The 21,512-nt window shown below is 33.7% G+C and overlaps 1 protein-coding gene across 1 annotated transcript in view; it reads left to right on the top strand.

The window, feature by feature from the left end:
• The first annotated feature begins 4,189 nt into the window (after positions 1-4,189).
• LOC133336583 (frequenin-1) overlaps positions 4,190-21,512 on the top strand; it is a 54,992-nt gene continuing 37,669 nt past the window's right edge. The window contains exon 1 of the mRNA XM_061544864.1: positions 4,190-4,263. Coding sequence (XP_061400848.1) covers positions 4,200-4,263 — 64 coding nt within the window. The 5' untranslated portion in view covers positions 4,190-4,199. The remainder of the gene's footprint in view (positions 4,264-21,512) is intronic.

Here is a 21,512-nt window from a genome sequence, read left to right as displayed (position 1 = left end):
GATTAATATTTAGGGAATGACATGGACAAACATATTTTTATTATTCTTTTTTCAGTGTTTCTAAAAGCTCTATCTTTGTCTATTTCATAGACAATATTTATTAGAGGACAAGTTTTATTTTTTCGTCAATATTAATCTCCTTTAAGGAATATTTCCCCTTTTTATATTCTCTACCAAAAATTTAAATTTGTCATTCCGTTTGTAACACTTCGAAATATTCGCTAGAGATCCCACAAATATAAACATTATTGATCAGAATAAAATTAAGTGTCGATATACGCATGTCCGTCTGTTGAAATCACAATAGAGACAGCAATATTCAAGATATAGCTTTGGACATAAATTACTGCTACTTTTAGGGTGTTTTGTATTGAAATGGGTTATATCGGTCCAATTTTTAAGATAGTCCCATAGAATGGTACCTCCCAATATTTGAAGCTTTTAGCAAAGTTTTTCAACAATTGAGCAGAAAATCAGCCTACCAAAAATTATCAATGTTGGCCCATGTTCGAAGCATTTGATCACGATTTTCAATCTAGTCGGCTGTAAGTTATTATGTCGAATTCTGACTGGGTTAAAATTAACAATATTTTATACCCTCAGCATTATGGCTAATGAGGGCATATACGCTTTGATACGGCATAAATGTAACTCATCGAAATATTGGTTTTAGACCCCATGTTTGTGCATTGTAATATTTCTTCCTAACTTAAATCATGTTCGAAAACAAGGAACATCGTTCCACCCTTCTGATACCTCCCACACAAAATGGTCAAAATTTTACTGAAATTTATTTTTGTAATATCATACGAGCGAACTATGGGATTTGAACCAAACTTTGCACAGCTCAATATTTTTTTATTGTTGGAAGAAGGGGTTTAATGGCGCATTCCTTCTAGAACCTCCCCCAACAGGGTCTTAATGTTCACTTTTATAAATCGAATATTAAGCAAAAGTAATGTTCGATATGACCTAAACTTTGCACATTGTTATATTTATTTAAGTAGAATGTCTCCATACCAAGAATTATCTACATTTACCCAAGTTTTCGGGATACCATTATTTATTATTTTGTTAGGCTTGGGCAAGTTTTTGAACCGACAGGTTTTGAGAAATTATGAAAAACTACATCTCCTTTAATTAGCAAGGTTAAACGATATCTTATTAGTCTCAATAGGTAATTAAACCTACACTTTATTATTTATTAAATTCGACCATTGTAAAATTGGCAATAAATTATGTACTCATTATGAGCTTATCTCTAAATGAAAATCTTATCATGTTAAACATTTGAAGAAAAAAACTTGCTAATGAGATACGAAACAATTATTTTACATTTTTATCCACTGTACATCGTTTACATTTTCACAAAGGAAAGCATTTTCCAAAGTAATCACATCTTTGCCAATAACAAAAGAAATGTAACAGAAGATGGATATAGGCGACGACACTTACAAAGTAAAAAGAAAAATTTTAATTAACGTAATTTGTCTTCGACAACGAAAGGAAATACAACCACAAATGTTCAAACTAAAGTACTAAATGTAATTAAATCTGACTGACTGGATGAATGACCGCAAAGACTACTTACCGATGGCTTAGTGTGTCAGTTAACACACAAAAGCCATCATGATAAGTTTGTTAATTTACAGAACATTTTTATTATTATTGTTAGAGGTGATTAACGAAATGATTGATAGTTCTGGGCTTATTTTGTCAATTTGTCAACGAACGTTTTGGAGGGTATTTAATTTTAAATCTGTTGATTACTTGAACATGGATTAAAAAAATAATATATAATTTAGCTGAAAATCCTATTTGTATCAAGTGGTTCATAATTATAGGTTATTATTGGTTAAAATACTTTAAATGTTTTATTACGGATTACATACCACAGGTGTTATTTTAGTTTTCATTATATGATTGTGCCTGAAGGTATCCATTTAGTGACTATTTCCAGGGCCTAATTGATAATGTGTTCAATTAAATGAACAATTATATACCAACAAGCTAATTGCTATCTTTATAAATTTTGTCAACTCATTACTAATTCCCTTCCAATTATTTTCATACCCTTCACCATAGTATGGAAGGTATATAAATTTTGTCATTCCGTTTGTAACACATCGAAATATTCATTTCCGAAACTATAAAGTACATATATTCTTGATCAGGGTAAAATTCTAAGACGATCTAGCCATGTCCGTCCGTCTCTCCGTCCGTCCGTCGTATATGGTAACAAATCTTACTAAAAAATATTAATATACACCCCCTTTTTGGGGTAGTCCCCATAGAACCTTTTTGATATCAACATGTTTATCTATTTTTTTCTGCGTTTTGGGCTTATCCCCATGATTTCGCGTTCCACCATAGTAGTGCGTATATTCTATTACGATTTAGCCAGCTGTTTTAATCATTCTACCTTCGGGAGATATTGAGGTAAAAAACTAGAACGACTATGTTGAGAATGATATATATTATTCATCATCATTATCGCCCAAAATGCCCAGACCGTTGCTGTAATAGGCCACCTGTAATCAGAAGAAACACCCATTTGAATTGTAGAACTGTGCAGCTACCACCAAAATTTGGCCCACCTTTGTTACTCACATTTTTACAGCTCCCTTCCAAATTAATTGCCTCGATTTCCGTTTGATTTCCCGGGGATAACACAGCCTCGGAGGAAGGAATGTTCACAAGGGAGGGAGAAGCTGGAAGAAAAATATCGGCCCCCAGTTACACCTATCCCCCATATTGTGATACCTACCCATTTTCGGTATTGTTAATATTTAGCGTGATGGAAGGTATTGTGATGCCAATATGTTTGGTTAGAAATAGAGTTATGTATATAAGTCCTTAATTTTGCATAGAACTTCAAATAATTACAACTCCAACTGTAAGGCATTTCCTACACGATGTAATAGCCTCCAGAAACCTACACATGACAATATTCATATTAAACCAGCAGCTTCCACCCCACCCCCGAAATAAAATCATGTCTACGTCGGTGATAGCCTCATATCGACAAAATCGGTCCACATTTTGGGTTTTTCCGATTTTAGGACAAATCTCCATTAAAAATCGCTGAAATTTGTATTTGGTATACATTATGTTTTACAACAATAATTGTTTGTGTAGGAATAAGTGGTGGTATGTTCCCCACATTTTCAATGCAAGTACTATCAGTATACCTATGGCGGAGGATATCCAAAGTTCGGCCCGGTCGAACTTAACGCCTTTTTCATTTGTTTTTAATTTAATTTGATTATTTGTTATTAAACAACATTGGGACATCGGTTCGTATAATTAATCAAACACCACCAACAAGTTGTGCACAACATTTTATTAGTCATACGCACCCTTATGTTCTCAGAATATTTAATACAACTTGTCAATACAACAAATTTAATTATAGAAACATTTTATTATAGCAATTTATTGTATTGTCCAATATTAATCATACCATTTGTCCACAATAAAAAATCACACACACAACATTAAAAATATATAATTTATTTTTGTTCAATTCATGTGTAACTAATTAAATTTATATATCTTTTGATTGTTCTTTTCAGGCTTTCATTATGCAAATTGTTAACCGTCGCTGTAATCAATTATGACATCAATTGTAACAATCAGCCCGAACAGTAGCAGCCTTGTTCTGTACAATTTTAATTGAATTAAAACAAAAATAGTAATAAACTTTTAATCAGCAAACACACGCACACACACAAAGGAAAACATTAACAAAAAGAACAGAACTACTGAAAAACAACCCCCAGGCTTGATTAAAAAACAAAAAAATACTCAAGGGTTAAAGCTCACAAACTCTGTTACGAAGAATACCTATAACAAGAAAATGAACCAACCAAGCGTGACATGAAAGTCATTTAGTCAATCAATAAACGTCAATTCAAAGAAGTTACAATAACTACAACATACAAACAACCTAGCTACAAAGGAAAACACAAATACTCATCCGCACAAAGGCCGGCTATACCACCACAAAAGCTATTAAGCCATTTTGGCCACAACGAATTACAACAACACCAACGCCGCCACAACAATTTTATGGATTTTGGCCATAACCAATAAATCGCCCCCCTGAGAGACAGTTTCACCTTGAGCTCACAAAGCCACAGTAGAAAAAGGAGAAGTAGTAGCAGTAGCAGCAGCAGCGGCAAACAAATAACGTCATCATGGGAAAGAAAAGTTCAAAATTGAAACAGGATACGATCGATCGTTTGACAACGGATACCTACTGTAAGTTATTGTTTATTTGTTATTACAATATTAAGAAAATAATTGTTTATTGATTGGAAAGAATTAAGTAAAAAAGCGAAGAGATACGAGATATTTACAGCGATTGTGGAGGAGAGAAGAAATTGCATTAATGAATGAAAAGGGATAAATATTAATTCATGATTTCAATTTTTCAATTTTTCTTTTCACAACACTTCATTGAATTCAAGTTTCGCTATTTTCTGCAGCGTTCGTATTCCCCCCTGATGTATAGCTAGTTTTGCCTTAATGGCTTAGCAAACCCAAAATTTTACGCCACAGATTTTATAGCTCTATTGGAATTATAGAGATCCTCTGTACCATTTTTTGGCAGTTGACTGAAGTAATTTAAAACATCCGGCGAATTGAATCTTCAGAAGTATATGACTCTTCTTGAACAGTTCATCATTGTCAAGGGTTCTCCACGTTTCATGGACCTAACAGAATGTGGATTTCTTAATTATTTGGATGTCTGAACATAGACGTGAATCTTTTTTATAAATATTTGTTGCAGGTCTTCACATACGGGTGCAATTAAAAAAAAATTGTTGAGGTCTAAACATTAGCGTAGATGCTTTTAATGTCTCGACATTGGCGTAAATTTTTAAAAATATTTTTCAAAGGTCTCAACATAGGAGTGAGTTTTTATACCCTACACAACTATGTTGTCAGGGTATTATAGCTTTGTGCAGCCCCAAGATTTTGTAACGCCGCGAAATATTGGTCCTAGACCCACCTTTAAGTATATCGATCGTCATATCTCGACTAGCTGAGTCGATCTAGACATGTGTGTCCGTCCGTCCGTCTGTCCATTATAATTTGTAAACACGATACAGGCCACAGTTATGGACCAATCTTCACGAAATTTTGCATGTAGGGTGGGCCAATGAAGACCCCTATTGTTTTTGATAAAGATCGGTTTATATTTAGGGGATGAAATGGACCAAATACTAAATTTTTGTCGGTTATTCTGATCGCTCCAGAGGCCGCAGTTATGGTCCGAACATCGTGAAATTTTACATGGAGAAGGGGATCGGGCCTAAGAATAAGCATGCGTGTTTTGATAAATGTCGGTCAATTTTTAGCGGGTCAAATGGACCCTGACTTTTTTGTGAAAAATTAGAAAATCTTTATTATGGGGGCATACATACTTGCTCCTGAAGGACATATACTGGAGATGGTGATAATATGTCCAAGATGAGTTGTTGACCTTCAAATTGATATGTAACCTTACCTTAACGTAATTAAGTAAAGGTGACTATGTGCATATTATTACTATTATTCCATTAGAGGACGGAAATGTCGCGCTGATCGCTTTGAAATTGTACATGAAGTTCCGATTATGGTCAAGGACGACGCTTATAGTTTTCGGTGAAGTTGAGATTTCATTCAGGGGGTGCAGTGAACCGAAAACATTAATTTTGTCAGATTTTCTAGTCGCTCTAGAGGCAATTATTATATACAGAACATCACATATTTTACAAGGTGAAGGGGATCTGACCAAATACTTAGAGCGGCTGTTTAGATGATGATCGGTCAATTTTTCCGAGGGTCTAATTAACCAAAACCTAAAGTGACCAATTTTTTATTGTACGGCGTAAAAATTCACTTCAAGAAAAAACATTTTGGAAAATATGCAAGACTTAGAAAGAGGAGTTGTTGATCTATAATCGATAAAAAGGGTGCAAATATCACGAAATATTGCTCAGCCTCAGAATATAGAACCGCCAAAAGTATGCTTTTCGTGGTAGTTGTGTAGGGTATCATATTGTCGGCCCCGTCCGACTATACTGCTCCGCTCACTGGTTTAAAAATATTTTTAGAGGTATAACAATAGTCCTAATAAACATAGGACTTATATTTTTATACCCTACACAACAATGTTGCCAGGGTATTATAGATTTGTGTAACCCCAAGAGTTTGTAACGGAGCGAAATATTGGTCCTAGACCCACATTTTAGTATACCAACTGACATATCTCGAGTATATAAGTTGATCTAAACATGTGTGTCCGTCCGTCTGTCCATTATCATTTGTAAAAACGATAAAGGCCACAGTTATGGACCAATCGTCACGAAATTTTGCATGTGGGGAAGAAGACCCATATTCTTTTTGGTAATAATCTTTTAATATTTATGTTGTTCTAGGCCACAATTGTGACCAGAACACTACGAAATTTTACTTCAGGAATTTTACTTCTGGCCAAGAATAAGCATGACTATTTTGATGAAGGTCGGTTAATATTTAGCGGGTCAAATGGAGATATGATAAAATTTTTATTATGGGGCTTGTATATTTTCTCCTGCAGTACCTAGACTTATGAAGGACATTTACATTAAGTTCCGGTTATTGTCAAGAGAGTAATTTTCGGTGATGTTGAGATGATATGATATGGATGCAATGAACCGAAAACTTTATTTTTGTCAAATTTTCTAGTCCCTCTAAAAGCCATTATTACATGCAGAACATCACATATTTTACACTGTAAAGGGGATCTGCCCAAATACTTAGAACGGCTATTTAGATTATGATCGGTCAATATTTCGATGGTCAAATCAACCAAAACCTAAAGTGACCAAATTTGTATTTTATAGCGGAATATTCACTTTGGGAAAACAAGATTTGGAAAATATGTCAGGGTTAGAAGGGGAGCTTTTTCTTTAATCGGGTGCAAATATAGCAAAATATTTCCCAGGCTCAGAATATAGAACAGCAAAAGTTATGGGCGAGGATTTATTAAAGACTAGTTTTTTTAGGGACCATAGGGGGCTTGGATTTCGATTTTTTAAAGCAACATAAGGGCGTGGATTTATTAAGAATATATTTTCAAAGGACCAACAGCAGGGCGTCGATTTATTTAAGAATATTTTTTCAAAGGACCAACAGCAGGGCGTCGATTAATTTAAGAATATTTCTCAAAGGACGATCAGGGCTTGGATTTATTAAATTATTTTTGTACAAAGGACCAAAGGATTGTTTAAAGAATATGATTTCAAGGGACCAGGCGTGGATTTTTTAAAAGAAGAACTATCTGGGCTTAAATTTTAAAGAACAAATTTCAAAGGACCATTAAAAAGCATGGATTTATTAAAGAATAATTTTCAAGGGCCAACTGAGGCGTGGATTTATTAAAGAATATTTTTCAAGGGCCAACTGAGGCGTGGATTTATTAAAGAATATTTTTATAGGACCATCAGGAGAATATTTTCACAAAAGGCGATAAAAGGGTATGGATTTCCGCAAGGTGTGGATTTTTAGGAAATATATTTTTGAAGTATTTACAGAAGGCATGGATTTTTAGGAAATATATTTTTGAAGTATTTACAGAAGGCATGGATTTTTAAAAAACAACAAATTTTTATGATTTGCACAATGTTTGTACGTCTGGTTGGCGGGGACGCACGATAACTCTCCAAGGAAATAACCGACTTCATCCAAACTTGTACATCATACTTCTTCCAAACATAGTTTAAGTTCGAAGATAAATAATATCGTTCCACTACTTCGAGTACCTCCTCCACAAAATGGTAAAAAAATTATATTTACAAATTCAATATCAGGCGAATGGAATGTCCGAGTTGAACCAAAATTTGCACTACATATATATATATATATATATATATATATGATGTCCGAAGATGGGACCCATGGGTCCACTCTTTCTGGTACCTTCCCCTCAAATCGTCAAAATTGTCTATATTTATAAATCCAATATCATTTGATTATCGATTTCTATTACATCATACATTTTGGTTTTTTATAATTAAATCATTTTTGAGAAAAAAAGTGAAAAACTCAAAACCCTAGTGTATATTTAACTTCTCATTAAGTTTTCAAAATAAAAGACTAATATCATCGTGGCATGTACCGTGAAGACGAATCAACACTTTCTCAGACTACAAAAATTAATTAAAAATTTTGAAATAACTAACCATTAGTAATGAATCTCAATAACAAACATCGAAGACTGGTACACCTTCCATAAAATGGTTTTAAATGAAATTGAAATTCTTGGTTCAAAATCCATCAGAAATGTCTCATATGACAAACGTATATCATTTCCATCATTTGCCAGGAAATTGTCGATTTGATTGAGGACATGATTAATGTTGCGGCATTTGAATGAATAAATCATGAGGATAATGTGTTTTTAATTTTGCGTTTCTATGTAAATGTGTATGTTTCGGCGAGTGAGTGTGTTTGTGCAAATGTGTGTACACCCTAGCATAAGCTGGAAACCATTGAATTGGTCGTTAATTTTTTTTTTTGTGGTACTTCAACGGAATGCGTTGTATGGGATAATCATCAGAATGTGGCAGTTAGTACATACATATACACATACATATGTATATCCAATGTGAATTGCAAATTGTTGTTGGTCATTAATGTTGAAAATTGACCATTATACATGATTTAATCAAGCATAAAAACTCGTTGGTATATGCGGAATTGTGTGGTGGTATGTTGTTCTATTCATATGAGAACATTCCTGTGGTCGAAGCCTTTTCCGAGTTATGTTGAAAATCGTCTGTAATCGTAAATAATTAAGTTTTTTATTGGTTTTTAATGCATGGCGTAGCTTTACAGAACAATTACGGGAGGTGAAATGTTTAATTATTCGCAGGATAAGTTGATGAAGGTTGTGACGTATCGATCAATACCTGCAGAGGGTTTAATGAGAAATTTCTTTGTTTGTTTGGATATGGTCCAAATTATGTCAGCGTGCTGAACATTTCCGGAGGTAGCTCTTTGAATAAAAACTAATTTAATGCAGTCAAATGATATTGGTGCACAGTGAATGATATCTTAGAGTCCTTTATAATATTACCCTAATAAAAAGTCTCTAAATTTGTCCAAACAATCATAGGAATTTTTACTATAAAATAAATAGGATATTTATTGTTTTAATTTTTCAGAATCTTATTTCCATTTTATTTTATTGTTTTTTTATATATGTTACATGTGAATACTTGTATGTTCGAGCTAAATCCTTAAAATCAAAAATATACACATTTTGTTACTTGTAATCCAATATTCCTACGAATGTAGTGAAGTTTACTAAGTCAAATTAGATTTGGAGTTTGTTTTTAGCTTTAACTGATTGCTTCTAACATGTACTAAGTTTATTTGTTTTTTATTTTCATATTTGCCTTGAGCGTATGTGTATTAGAATTTTGGTTATGTTTACATTTACATACATATTCAATTTCGGATAAAAATTGATTTCTAGCAATGTAACATTTTTCCAAACATATTGCCACAGCTAATCTATGTTTGTACACATATGTAAAATTATTTTCGAATATATTGGAAAACTAAACATAACATGTTGTAGTAAACAAATTTTAATTACCATAAAATTGAATATTTACAAAAATACAGTAATTTACATTGGTCATGAGGGGAAGTAGGGAAAATGTGTATTTAGAGACACGTAGACAATTTTTTCCCATACGATGAATATTGTATGGAAATTACAAATATTTGTAAGCCCTATGGCTAGAGATGGGCAGTGGGTAAATACTCAAAGGGTAAATACCTAGTAAATTGGGTAAATATCCGGTAAATTGCGTAAATACCCATTATGCGGGTATTTATTTGGCTATTTCCTATATTGAATCGGTAATACATCTTACACCCTATTTCCGGGTTTCTGTTATCAAATTGATTTAGACTGGATAGTTTTACGATATTTTAAAGACGTGGTAAATACTTGGGTAAATAGCTGAGTATTTTCGCAAAAAATAGGTATAACTTGGCATAGGCGGGCAAAATTTGGCTCACATAAAAACGTGGACCTACATCATCATGGATATTTTGTACCCAAAGATAACTCTCTGTGGTAAATTACAGCCACCTTGATAGTAAAATGTGTTTAATACTCAAAAAAAACATTAAATCGCGAGGTACGGTTATATAGGGGCTATATAGTTATACTCGGGTATTTACCCAAGAATTTACCCACGTCCTTAAAGTATCTCAAATGGATAGTTTTATACATGATAGTTTTATGAATACGAATGACCCCATTTAGGGTCAAAATTTTCAAAATGTTAAAATCAATATTAGGCGAGCGGAATACCCGATTTCCGATTCAAACTGAGCATATCGTAATATATATTCTAAACTCCAATCAAGTTCGAAGGGTCGTTTTTTAGGATTGCCCCATATTCGCTCTTCTGAGGAGTTTGGTTTCGTTTTAATTTTAGTATTTTAGTAATTAAGTATTTTGGGTTTTCGCTGCGTAGGAAATTTAAGGTAGCCACACAGCATAACGGTACCCCCAAATATTCAGTATTTTGAAGAGGCGCTATTTTTTGGCAGCAATTTTATATTATCATTCATCTCCACCTTATTCGCATTCATATCCATCATTATTTGATGGCCATAAAATGAAATTTATTGACACTCATGACCTCTACGGCGACCAAGAAAACATACAAAATTCCAGTTTCGTCCATTTTATCACCTAAATATTTACGGATCATTACATAAAACAATAGGGGTCCTTTTTGGCAGGAATTGACATACATGCAAAATTGTGACCTGTGCTTTGTTTATAAATTGCAATGGACAGACAGACGGGTACTTAGATCGACTCATCCAATTTAGATAGGATGGGTCTAGAACCAATTTTTCACGACGATACAAATTATTGGTGCCAACCAAAGTTATTATACCCTTACAATATAATTCTACGGGACCGAACATATTATGAGGTGGGTATTATGAAAAAAAAACTGAAATATACACAATGAGAATCCTAAATTTTTGTGGAGAATAAAAGAAAAAGTCGAAAAATCCCCAGAATACCGAATTTTGATGGGTACCGTTATATGAGGATGCACCAAAACGTTGACTGATATATCCCATTTTCAATACCCATCATCCTAGGATAATGTACAAAATTTGGAAGTTATAAGAAAAAACCTAGAAGATATTTTTCAAACAATCCACGCTCATAATTTAGACCAAACTTAAAATATTAGTTTGGGGAAAAATAAATCCATTATTTTTATATGAACTATAGGACTTTATTTAACACGTTTCGGAAAGTCCGATTTGGGCCAAATATGTACCATTTGTTGTAAACTCTCATCGAGTGTTTGCAAAAAAAATTTAGTAGTCGATTTTCACAGTCCTAATTCCAGAAAAAGATGATAATCGCTTGGTGTCATTTCCGGACTATATGACGGACAATTAAAACTTCCCAACCAAGCTCTCAAAGTGGAACACGAAACAACTCCTGTTGCCCAATTCTAACTGTTTCTTGTCAATGGTAGATGGTTTAAATCAGTTTTATAGTCGATTTATGTAAAATGTACCGTATTTTCTCGTTGTTCATTTTCAATTTAACACTCTGTAACTCACAACTGATTACACTAAACAAAAAACAGCAAAATAATTTTTTTACTAGGAAATGGCACGCTTCCAATGAAATTGTTTGATCGATACTTTACGAGAAATCTATACCCGACAAATATGTTATTTAAAAATTCACGTTCACACCCTGAAAATAAATGTACACTTATGAGTTGGATCAACTCTGAAATATTTACTTCATAAAACCTACCTCAAAATGATATTCTTTAACAAAGTTACGCTAATAGCTCGGATGCAGAGATGGTCCGTCAGAAACAGTGACGTAAATGACATACATTTCCGATGTATAATACATACGTCAGAAACGTCGGAAACCCTCCCAAAACCAATAGGTTTTTGACAACATAGCTATTTCCATTAATCAATTCGAAAATTACGTATGCTTTACTCAAATCCATATTAAACTTCAAAATTTTCTTCTCCATAAAGTTTAGAATTTTGTATTATTTTTAGTCAGATATATTTATAGTCAGATATGTGTAAAAATTATATATATTCTCGAAAATTGCCGTATATGGTAATAATATTCAAATAAATGACGTTTACTATATTTATTACATTTTATACAGGTATATGACGTTTTCGACGTTTACACCTTTTTGACAGTCGAAAACCTAAAAATTCGTCACACGGACCATCCCTGCTCGGATGGACCCTTAAAAAGCTTCTCTTATAGCAGGGATAGATATAGTATAAGAAAAAAAATCATGGATCAACCAAGGATGATATCCATTATTATAGAATAGAAGAAATAAAAAATCAAAGCTCAAACCTCAACGATCCAACGTTGAGGTTTGATAAGCATTCTTTTAAAAATCCACGCTTATAACTCGGGTGAATCCTGATAGTTATTACAAAAATCAATCTTGCAGCTCAAATCAACCCTGAAAATATTCGTTCAAAAATACTAGCTTATAGTTCAAATTGAATCTAAAAAAATATGTTTTCCAAAATTCCACGCTTCTATCTCAAATCAACTCTTTATCATATTCTTTAGAGAAATTCACTCAATAAGCTCTTATCTACCCTCAACAAATATTCTATAAGGTACGCTTAAAGCTTTCAAAGCCCTGAAATATATTCTCTTAAAAATCCACACCTTCTTTTACATTAAAAATGAATGATAAAATGTGTATTTATCATAGTTATCTTAATCTCTGCAATATTGAACAGTTATTTTTCCTTTCACTTTCCACAGTCTCCTCCACGGAAAATTCCTTTCGTCTTTCAACGGCGTACCATTGCGTTTTTTAATGACTGTTTGTTGCTGCTTACTTCACTAATTAAAATTCCGCACAGTTCTACACCAGACATATGCCTTTCCAACTATGCCTTTTTGCTCTTACACGATGTGTAACTATGAAATATGTTATGGTTTACATGAAAATGTATGTGTGAGGATTTATTTTTCGTGAAATTAATTGTTAAATTATGGCCTTGAGTTATGATGATAACTCATCATTTTCTCTAACAAATAGCTGAAAATGGTGTATACAAATTTGATTAATTGTTGTGTTTGCGGTGGTGGTTGTCTTTCCATCTATTATCACCATAACCATAACTAACGATGTGGAGTGAGAGATGGAGAATTTACAATTATTAAATATGTGGGAAGCCAGTGTGTGTGGAAGCCAGTAAAAATGTGGGCCGTTTTTATACCCTCCATAGGCATTAAAAAATACCTAAAATCAATCCACACTCAAAGCTTTAATCTACTGTGAAAAATATTTACCCATAATAAGTAAGTTCCGCACCAGAATTATTTTTTTTTCGGTTTCAATCATTACCACTTGATTTGTGCTAATTCACCTATGAGTACCCCATAAAAAGACTAATCACATTTTTTCTTATTTACATTGGTACTTGGCCTTTCATTTCCAACCCCGAACCAAACCATTTCAATTTATTTACCAAACAATCAAAACGAATAATTTTACAAAATCCAAGTCCGTATAAGCCAAGAATTTGTAACACATTAAAGGATCACTACAAATCTAGGACGAAAAAGAAAAAATAAAAAAACGAAATGCACAATTCCATCAGTGGTACTACTTGAAATGCAATCAAAATTCGAATGGCAAATAATAGAAGCAGAAAAAGAAAAAAAAACTAGACAAGAACAGATTTCATCAAACAACCCGGGAAGGAAGTAAAAGAAAATAGAAAACCAAGCATGAGGAAAAAAATCGTATTTCCTAAAGCAGCATTAAGTTGTCAAAAAGCTGGGAGGCAACAACGTAGTGAGACACATATACACTCGCACACACACACACCACACTCACAACACACATCCATCTTCATGTACATGGATTGCCATTGGTTGGGATAATGTAATGACATTTTTTGCCAAATGCAGTTGTAAGACAGTATGTGATTTAAATTTCGTAAGGAAATCCAAATGATGATTCTCCCAAATACTCTACGACCATTCGCATTGACTAAAATGCGTCATACTGCAATTTGACTTGACTCTCAATGGCATATTGGAATCTTGGCAAATACGGATAAGTTCGATTTTTTCATTCAACTAACATTTTTGTTGGAATAGAAAGGAGGGAAAATTTTACAGGATGATTTGCATTTCCATTTGTGAGTTTTATGCTTCATTTGATTTTGGGGGTCTGGTAAATGTAAATCAAGTCGCACACATACACTGACAATCAATTGTAACCACATGAAATGCTAGGGTTTTGGGGATGTGTTTGAGAGCAAGAGGTTTGGTCCTTCTGTCTGTGCAGTTCGTAATGAAAATGTCATCCATTAAGAGTAGTAAAGGGGATTGCAGGACACATTTTTTATATCATATTGTCTTGAGGAATCGTAGTAATTTTTGTTTTTCTACAAAGCCTCTGGGCCATGTAGAAATAGCAATTCACTGATTAAAAGAAAATATCGAAGTATAGAATAAGATTTATGTAAATCACTGCAGGAAATGCATAAATGAATGCAATAAATTGTAAGTAATGGATAGAATCGATTGATTGCAAATAAGGATGTGTAATAAAAAGCAAAATTAAATTTGAAATAGAATTAATTAATGGTTATACCTCCACCATAAGATGTAGTGTATATTAAATATGCAATTACGTTTGCAATGCCTGTAAATGTTCAGCGGACACTCATGAAATATATTCTTGATGAAATTATTTTTTTTAATCAATTCTTAACATAGATCTGTGAAGTTTTGCACATGTATTGCTACTACTCCTTGGAATTACGATATTTTAAGGAGTTTCGATTCTTTTCTCACAACGATTACAAAATTGCTCTATAAAAAATGGAAATCATATTAGCTAAAATTTCGATGTAACCCCCATATAATGATGGTCTATTATATAATGTTTTAGGTTGTTTTTATCATCGAATTGGTGCTAATGTGATATTTTGAGGTATAAAAGAGTAGTAAATCTCTGGTTAATCTTGAAATCGGTTAATTTTCTGTGCGAGGTGCATCTTTAACATTAAAAATTCCTGAGCGGATCTACGAAACCAAAATTGCACATAATTGGCTGTTACAGTATCGAAACCATAAACACCATTCACAATTTTAGCCGCTTGGCTTGTATTTTCGCCATTGTCAAAGAAAAACTGTAAAATGTATCGAATTTTCACTTTGTTTACTTCAATTTTTAACATCCTGTAACTCACAACTGAATGCACCAAACAAAAAACAGCAAAATATTTTTATACCCTACACAACTATGTTCTCAGGGTATTATAGCTTGGTACAGCCCCAAAAGTTTGTAACGCCGCGAAATATTGGTCCTAGACCCAGCCAATCGTCATATCTCGACTAGCTGAGTCGATCTAGACATGTGTGCCCGTCCGTCCGTCTGTCCATTATAATTTGTAAACGCGATACAGGTCACAGTTATGGACCAATCTTCACGAAATTTTGCATGTAGGATGGGTTCTGGCCAATGAAGACCCCTATTGTTTTTGGGAAAGATCAGTTAATATTTAGGGGATGAAATGGACCAAATACTATTTTTTCCGCTTTTTCTGGTCGCTCCAGAGGCCGCAATAATGGCCCGAACATCGTGAAATTTTGCATGGAGAAGGGGATCGGCCCAAAAAATAAGCATGCCTGTTTTGATAAAGATCGGTCAATATTTAGCGGGTCAAATGAACCCTGACTTTTGTGTGAAAAATTACAAAATTGGTATTCTATCGCATATATATTTACCACTGAATGACATAGACCCGAGATAGACATGTATCGAAAAATAATTGATTTCTTTTTCCCCAATATTGCATCCTCTTAATCGCATCGTTTGGAAAATGTAGCTAGTACCTTCTTTTAAATGAACCGGAATATTTATATGGGAGTTAAGTCAGAACATGAAAGTATGTCGAAAGTGTTCTGCGAAGATCTGTTCTGCCCACCTAGAATCCCTACCCAATTGGAAATTAGTGAGCGGAGCAGTATAGTCAAACGGGGTCGACCATATAATGCCCTACAAAACTACCAAAAAATAATTTTCTCCGAGTCTGGGTTATATTTAACGATATTTGCATGCTCTCGATCGAGGTGAACATTTCCTTTTTCTGCAATATTGACCGACCATTATTAAAACAGCCATTATAAATAGTTGGCCAAATCCCTTATCCATGTAAAAATTTTAATTTTTGCCTTAGAATAGAGGCGTCTAGAGCAACAAGGAAAGAATACAATAATAAGGTCCATTCCATTCCCTTAATATAATCTGATCATCACTGAAATTTGTAGGTCTCGTCCTTGACCAAACCGTTATGTTCCGTTAAAATTTTATAGCGATCCGCGCTAATATAAATCATATCAAAATACATAGACATCTGTGTAGTATAACTTAGAATACTCCCACATCAGAGTAAATACAACAATTTAATTGGTATCAATTTAATGGTCAACCACTACTCTTGGATATACTATCAATCAATCTCGTAGCTATGTTCTCCAAAAGTTCTTCATTTGTCCCGCTAATTATTGACCGCTATTCATCAACTAGACTAGAAAAAAAGACAAAATAAAGTTTTTGGTCCATTTGATCCCCTAAATAAGAACCGATTATTTCAAAAAACAATAGGGGTCTTCTTTGGCTAGAGCACTTCCTACATAAAAAATTTCGTGACGACTGGTCCAAAAAAAGACAGTCGGATTGACGGACGGACACACGTGTCTAGATCGATTCAGCTAGTCGAGTGGGTCTACGACCAATATTTTGCGGCGTTACAAACACTTCGGTCCACACAAAGCTATAATACCCTGACAAAATAGTTGTGTAGGTTATAAATATTCCCAGGTCACCGAAATACCCTAAAGGAGGCAGTATCCTTGCATGAAAGCTATTTAAAACTATTTGCAAAGGCTTTTGTTATAGGTCCTTTACTCGTATATGGGTGCAAATTGTCTGCGAAAAAAGTTGTTTTCGATGGAAAGGTATTTCTGATGGATATGCGATTACCAATGAGGCTTAAGGACAACATGGACTTGTATTAAAGATTACCTTCTAAGTTGATTTACACCATTCAAGAGCAAGGAAATAAATATAGCGGCATAATAACAAAAACTAACAATTTATTCGAAAAGTTTCAAAGCTCTCTTTCATATATTGCAATGTGAATCGTGATTTTATCAGAGAGATACAGATCGAAGGAATATTTTATTCTTAAAAATGTTTCGATGTGTTGCAAATGTAATGTAAAAAACATGTCTTATGACGGTTACGCGGTAATAATACCCAACTCCCTCTTTAATTTCAGTGCTATTGTTCTGAGAATAATTTTAAATCGCCAAATACTTTCCTATCTCTGCTCATCTTAGCCTAGCGCATTTATTGATTCGAATGTTTGTCCACACACACACATATATATATATATATATATATACATGGAAAATCCTATTTGCAAATAAATAAAACTTCCTATTGCTCAGCTTTTGACATTTCGAGCATCTAAGAGCATTTTCGTAGCCATAAATTCATTCGGCAAAGTGTAAAAGTTTTTGACATATTTATCATTGCTGTGCAATACGCATTAAGTTCAAGTTCTATTTTTTTGCTCTCCACTTTACGTATTGGAAATTGGATTATGGCCAAAACCAAAAAAGTGCAAAGAAGAAAAAACAATTTTTTTTGGAAAGACACAAAAAAGTGTAGTAGGAAATGGAATTTACGTTTTAAAACAACAAAACAAAAAAGTAAAAAAAAAAACGGCATTATAGTCACAGACTTTGATATTAACCAACAAAAAGATAAAGCAATATTAATAGTTTGTTCGGAAGTTCTGCGAGTTTTCACAATTTGACATAACCTTTCAATTGCATGATAAGGCCATACAGTTCAATCAGAAAATATATTTAAAATATTCATTCGTATGTGTTATCATTGCATTGTATTAAAATTAATTTCATATCAAAGCGTATACAACTAGGAAAACAATTATACATAAACTCAGATTCATTACTTAATCAATTTCGCGGATTGAGAAAGAATGTCTCCCATGACTTGAATGTACAGTGTTGGCCAAACCCTAAGCACCTCCGCTGTAGATTTTTTTTAATTTGATATTTTTCTTTATATATTTTAGAAAAATACAAACATAAAAAAAATCTGAATGAAAAGCAACATTTTTAAAATTCAGAAAACATTTTAAATCGGAAATTCAAGCAGACAAATCTAAAGCACTCCCCTATTACAATACAAAAAGAGTAAGGAAAGCTGAAAAGTCGGACGGGCCGATTATATGATACCCTTCACCATTTGGATACCTACAAGACATGCTAATATATACAATATCCTATAGATCCTGTGGAATCGGGAAGACTTGGATTCTTTAGTGTACCATTTGTATGAAACCAAGCAAAATTATGTATGTATGTAAAGTTGGACCTAATCGAGCAACCGTGGCATATACCATTTGATATGCTGCATCAGAGTACGATGTTCAATTTTATCTCTTGTAGATCATCGGTGTACCATTTACATAAAATCAGAAGAAAATATATATTGGAGATATATATAAATCTAAACCGGTTTTTGCAATCTTAATACACATCACTCTAAACTAACCTCTGCCAATTTTCGCGTAAACAGAATAAACGTAGGCTCTTCGGTGCACCGTTTACATAAAATCGAACGAAAATACATATTGGAGCTATATCTAAATCTGATCTGATTTAAACAAAACTTCGCATAAGTCTATCAAGACCTAACTCCGTATGCTGCGTAAGCTTTTGTCTCAATTGGACAAGTATTGGGAGTTTGGTATAAAATCGGAAGAAACTATATATGGAAATTATTTAAATCTGAACTGATTTCAAAAACAACTCCACAAACATTAAACAGGACTTAACTCAGTACGCTGTGCAAGATTCTGTTTAGATAAAATCGGTTTCAACAAAATTTTACAGAAATCAAAATGGACTTATGTCTGTACGCTGTGCAAAATTTTGTTTGGATCGATCAAATATTAGGAGTATGGTGCACCATTTAGATAAAATCGGACCAAACTGTATATGGTATATATATCTAAATCTGAATCGATTTCCAGAAAAAAACTTTTTACACATCAATATGGACCTATTTCAATACGCTGTGCACAATTTTGTATCTATCGAACAATCCTTGGGAGTTTGGTGCAAAATTTACATAAAATCGGATGAAACTATATATGGGAGCTATATCTAAATCTGAATCCATTTCAACAAATCTTCACGGACATCGAACTGGACTTAAGTCAGTACGCTGTGCAAAATTTTCTATTAATCCGGTAAATATTGGGAGTTTGGTGCACCATTTAGATAAAATCGGACGAAACTATATATGGGAGTTATATCTAAATCTGAATCGATTTCCACAAAACTTTGTACACATCGATATGGACCTATTTTAATATGTTGTGCAAAATTGTGTATCAATCGAACAATCCTTGGGATTTTGGTGCGCCATTTCGTCCAAAATTCGGACAAACTGTATATGGGGGCTCTATGTAAATCTGAACCGAGTTTTCCCAATTTCATTCGTCCCTATGCCATATAAATAAGCTGTATTAGGGTTACTCTGAAATTTGTTCAATATTAAAAATTTTATGGGGGATACACCAAAACGTGGACCGATATATCCCATTTACAATACCAAACATCCGAGTAGTATTCGGCGTAAGTCGACATAGAAATTTATTCCGATGAAGAATAACGGAATGGCAGATTTAATATACATTCCACCTTATTGTGAAAGGTATAAAAGCAAGTACAAACATAGTTAACTTCGGTAACTTCGATTGGAAAACTAGGTTAAGAACTTTTACATAATAGAACTTTTACATTATAGATCGAATCGAAAAAACATAAAGAAATAAGTTTTTTGTCCACTACATCCTAAAATTATTATCTGATCATCACCGAAAATTGTAGCCGTTGTCCTTGACCATAACTAGAACCTCATGGAACATTTCAAGGCGATCAGCGCTATATTTCCGCCATCTAGTGTAATAATGGTTTACTAAATAATAATGAATACGTAAACACCTGTAAATGTTTACGTGTAACTCCCACATCCGAGTACATACGACAATATAATTGGTATCAATTTAAAGGCGAACCACTCCTCTTGGATATACTATAAACTTCTCGGGTCTATGTCTTTCAGGAGTAAATATATACGCTATAGAATACAAATTTTGTCATTTTTCTCACAAAAGTCAGGGTCTATTTGACCCACTAAATATTGACCGATCTTTATCAAAACAGGCATGCTTATTCTTTGACCCAATTCCCTTCCCTTGTTTGGGCCATAATTGCGGCCTCTAGAGCGACCAGAAAAAAAACGACAAAAATTAAGTATTTGGTCCATTTCATCCCCTAAATATTAGCGAATCTTTACGTGTCTTCATTGGCCGGAACTATCCTACATGCAAAATTTCGTGAAGATTGACACACATGTCTAGATCGACTCAGCTAGTCGATATATCGGTATACTTAAAAGTGGGTCTAGGACCAATATTTCGCGGAGTTGCAAACTCATGGGGCTGCACAAAGCTATAATACTATGGCAACATAGTTGTGTAGGGTATAATTAAGCGGGACCTCTATATGTAATTACAAAAATGTTGAAAGTATTCTGGGAAGAAATATGATCGTATCCAAAACAGATAATGCAGCCTTTTCCGTTGGAAAATGCGATAAGCACATTTAAAATACCACAATTTTGGCAGGATGTTTGAATGGAGAGCTGTGAACCTATACTCATAATAGTCTAAATAGAAATGCTAAATTAGAGCGACTTGTGTGGAAAATGCGGGTAATATCTTGAAGTAGCCGGTAACTTTATATGGGGGAAACATCAAAACATGCACCAATAAGGAACATTTTCTGTACAGATGTATGTCAGCCCCCATAGACAAAATATGCCAGATTATAATCCTTTAGGTTGAAAATACATCTAAAACTCTCAAAACACCGAAAAATTGTGCGGAACCTAAATATGGGGCTCTATTGATAATGTCCTACATTCATGTATGTCAGGCTCCAAAACAACGAAATCCCAAATTAGAGGCTCATCGATTGGAAAATTCGTTATTCTGGATTTTTTACATCGTCCTTATGCGGAATGCTATTTAAAGTTCGGTCGAACTCTGATCCAAACTCCTTAATATTGTAAAAATTAAATGTGAAATAAATTGGAATATTTTGGGCCATACTCTGTCGTTGCAGTTCTAACTGTGACACATCTTAAATAGCACAGTACAATACTCTTCAAATATATACTTTTAGCTGTTTATTTATACTGTTAGGGGAGACTGGGGCACCTTCGGCATCGGGGCACCTTCGGCAATCGCGTTTTCGATATGAAGCTCTCACCGTACATCAC

The sequence above is a fragment of the Musca vetustissima genome, unplaced genomic scaffold (assembly GCF_032173495.1).
Source record: "Musca vetustissima isolate MV318-11 ecotype Yass unplaced genomic scaffold, APGP_CSIRO_Mvet_v1 utg66989, whole genome shotgun sequence".
NCBI classification, from domain to species: Eukaryota; Metazoa; Arthropoda; class Insecta; order Diptera; family Muscidae; genus Musca; species Musca vetustissima.
The sequence above is the reverse complement of the archived record's forward strand: the minus strand, read 5'-3'. Positions and strand labels throughout refer to the sequence as shown.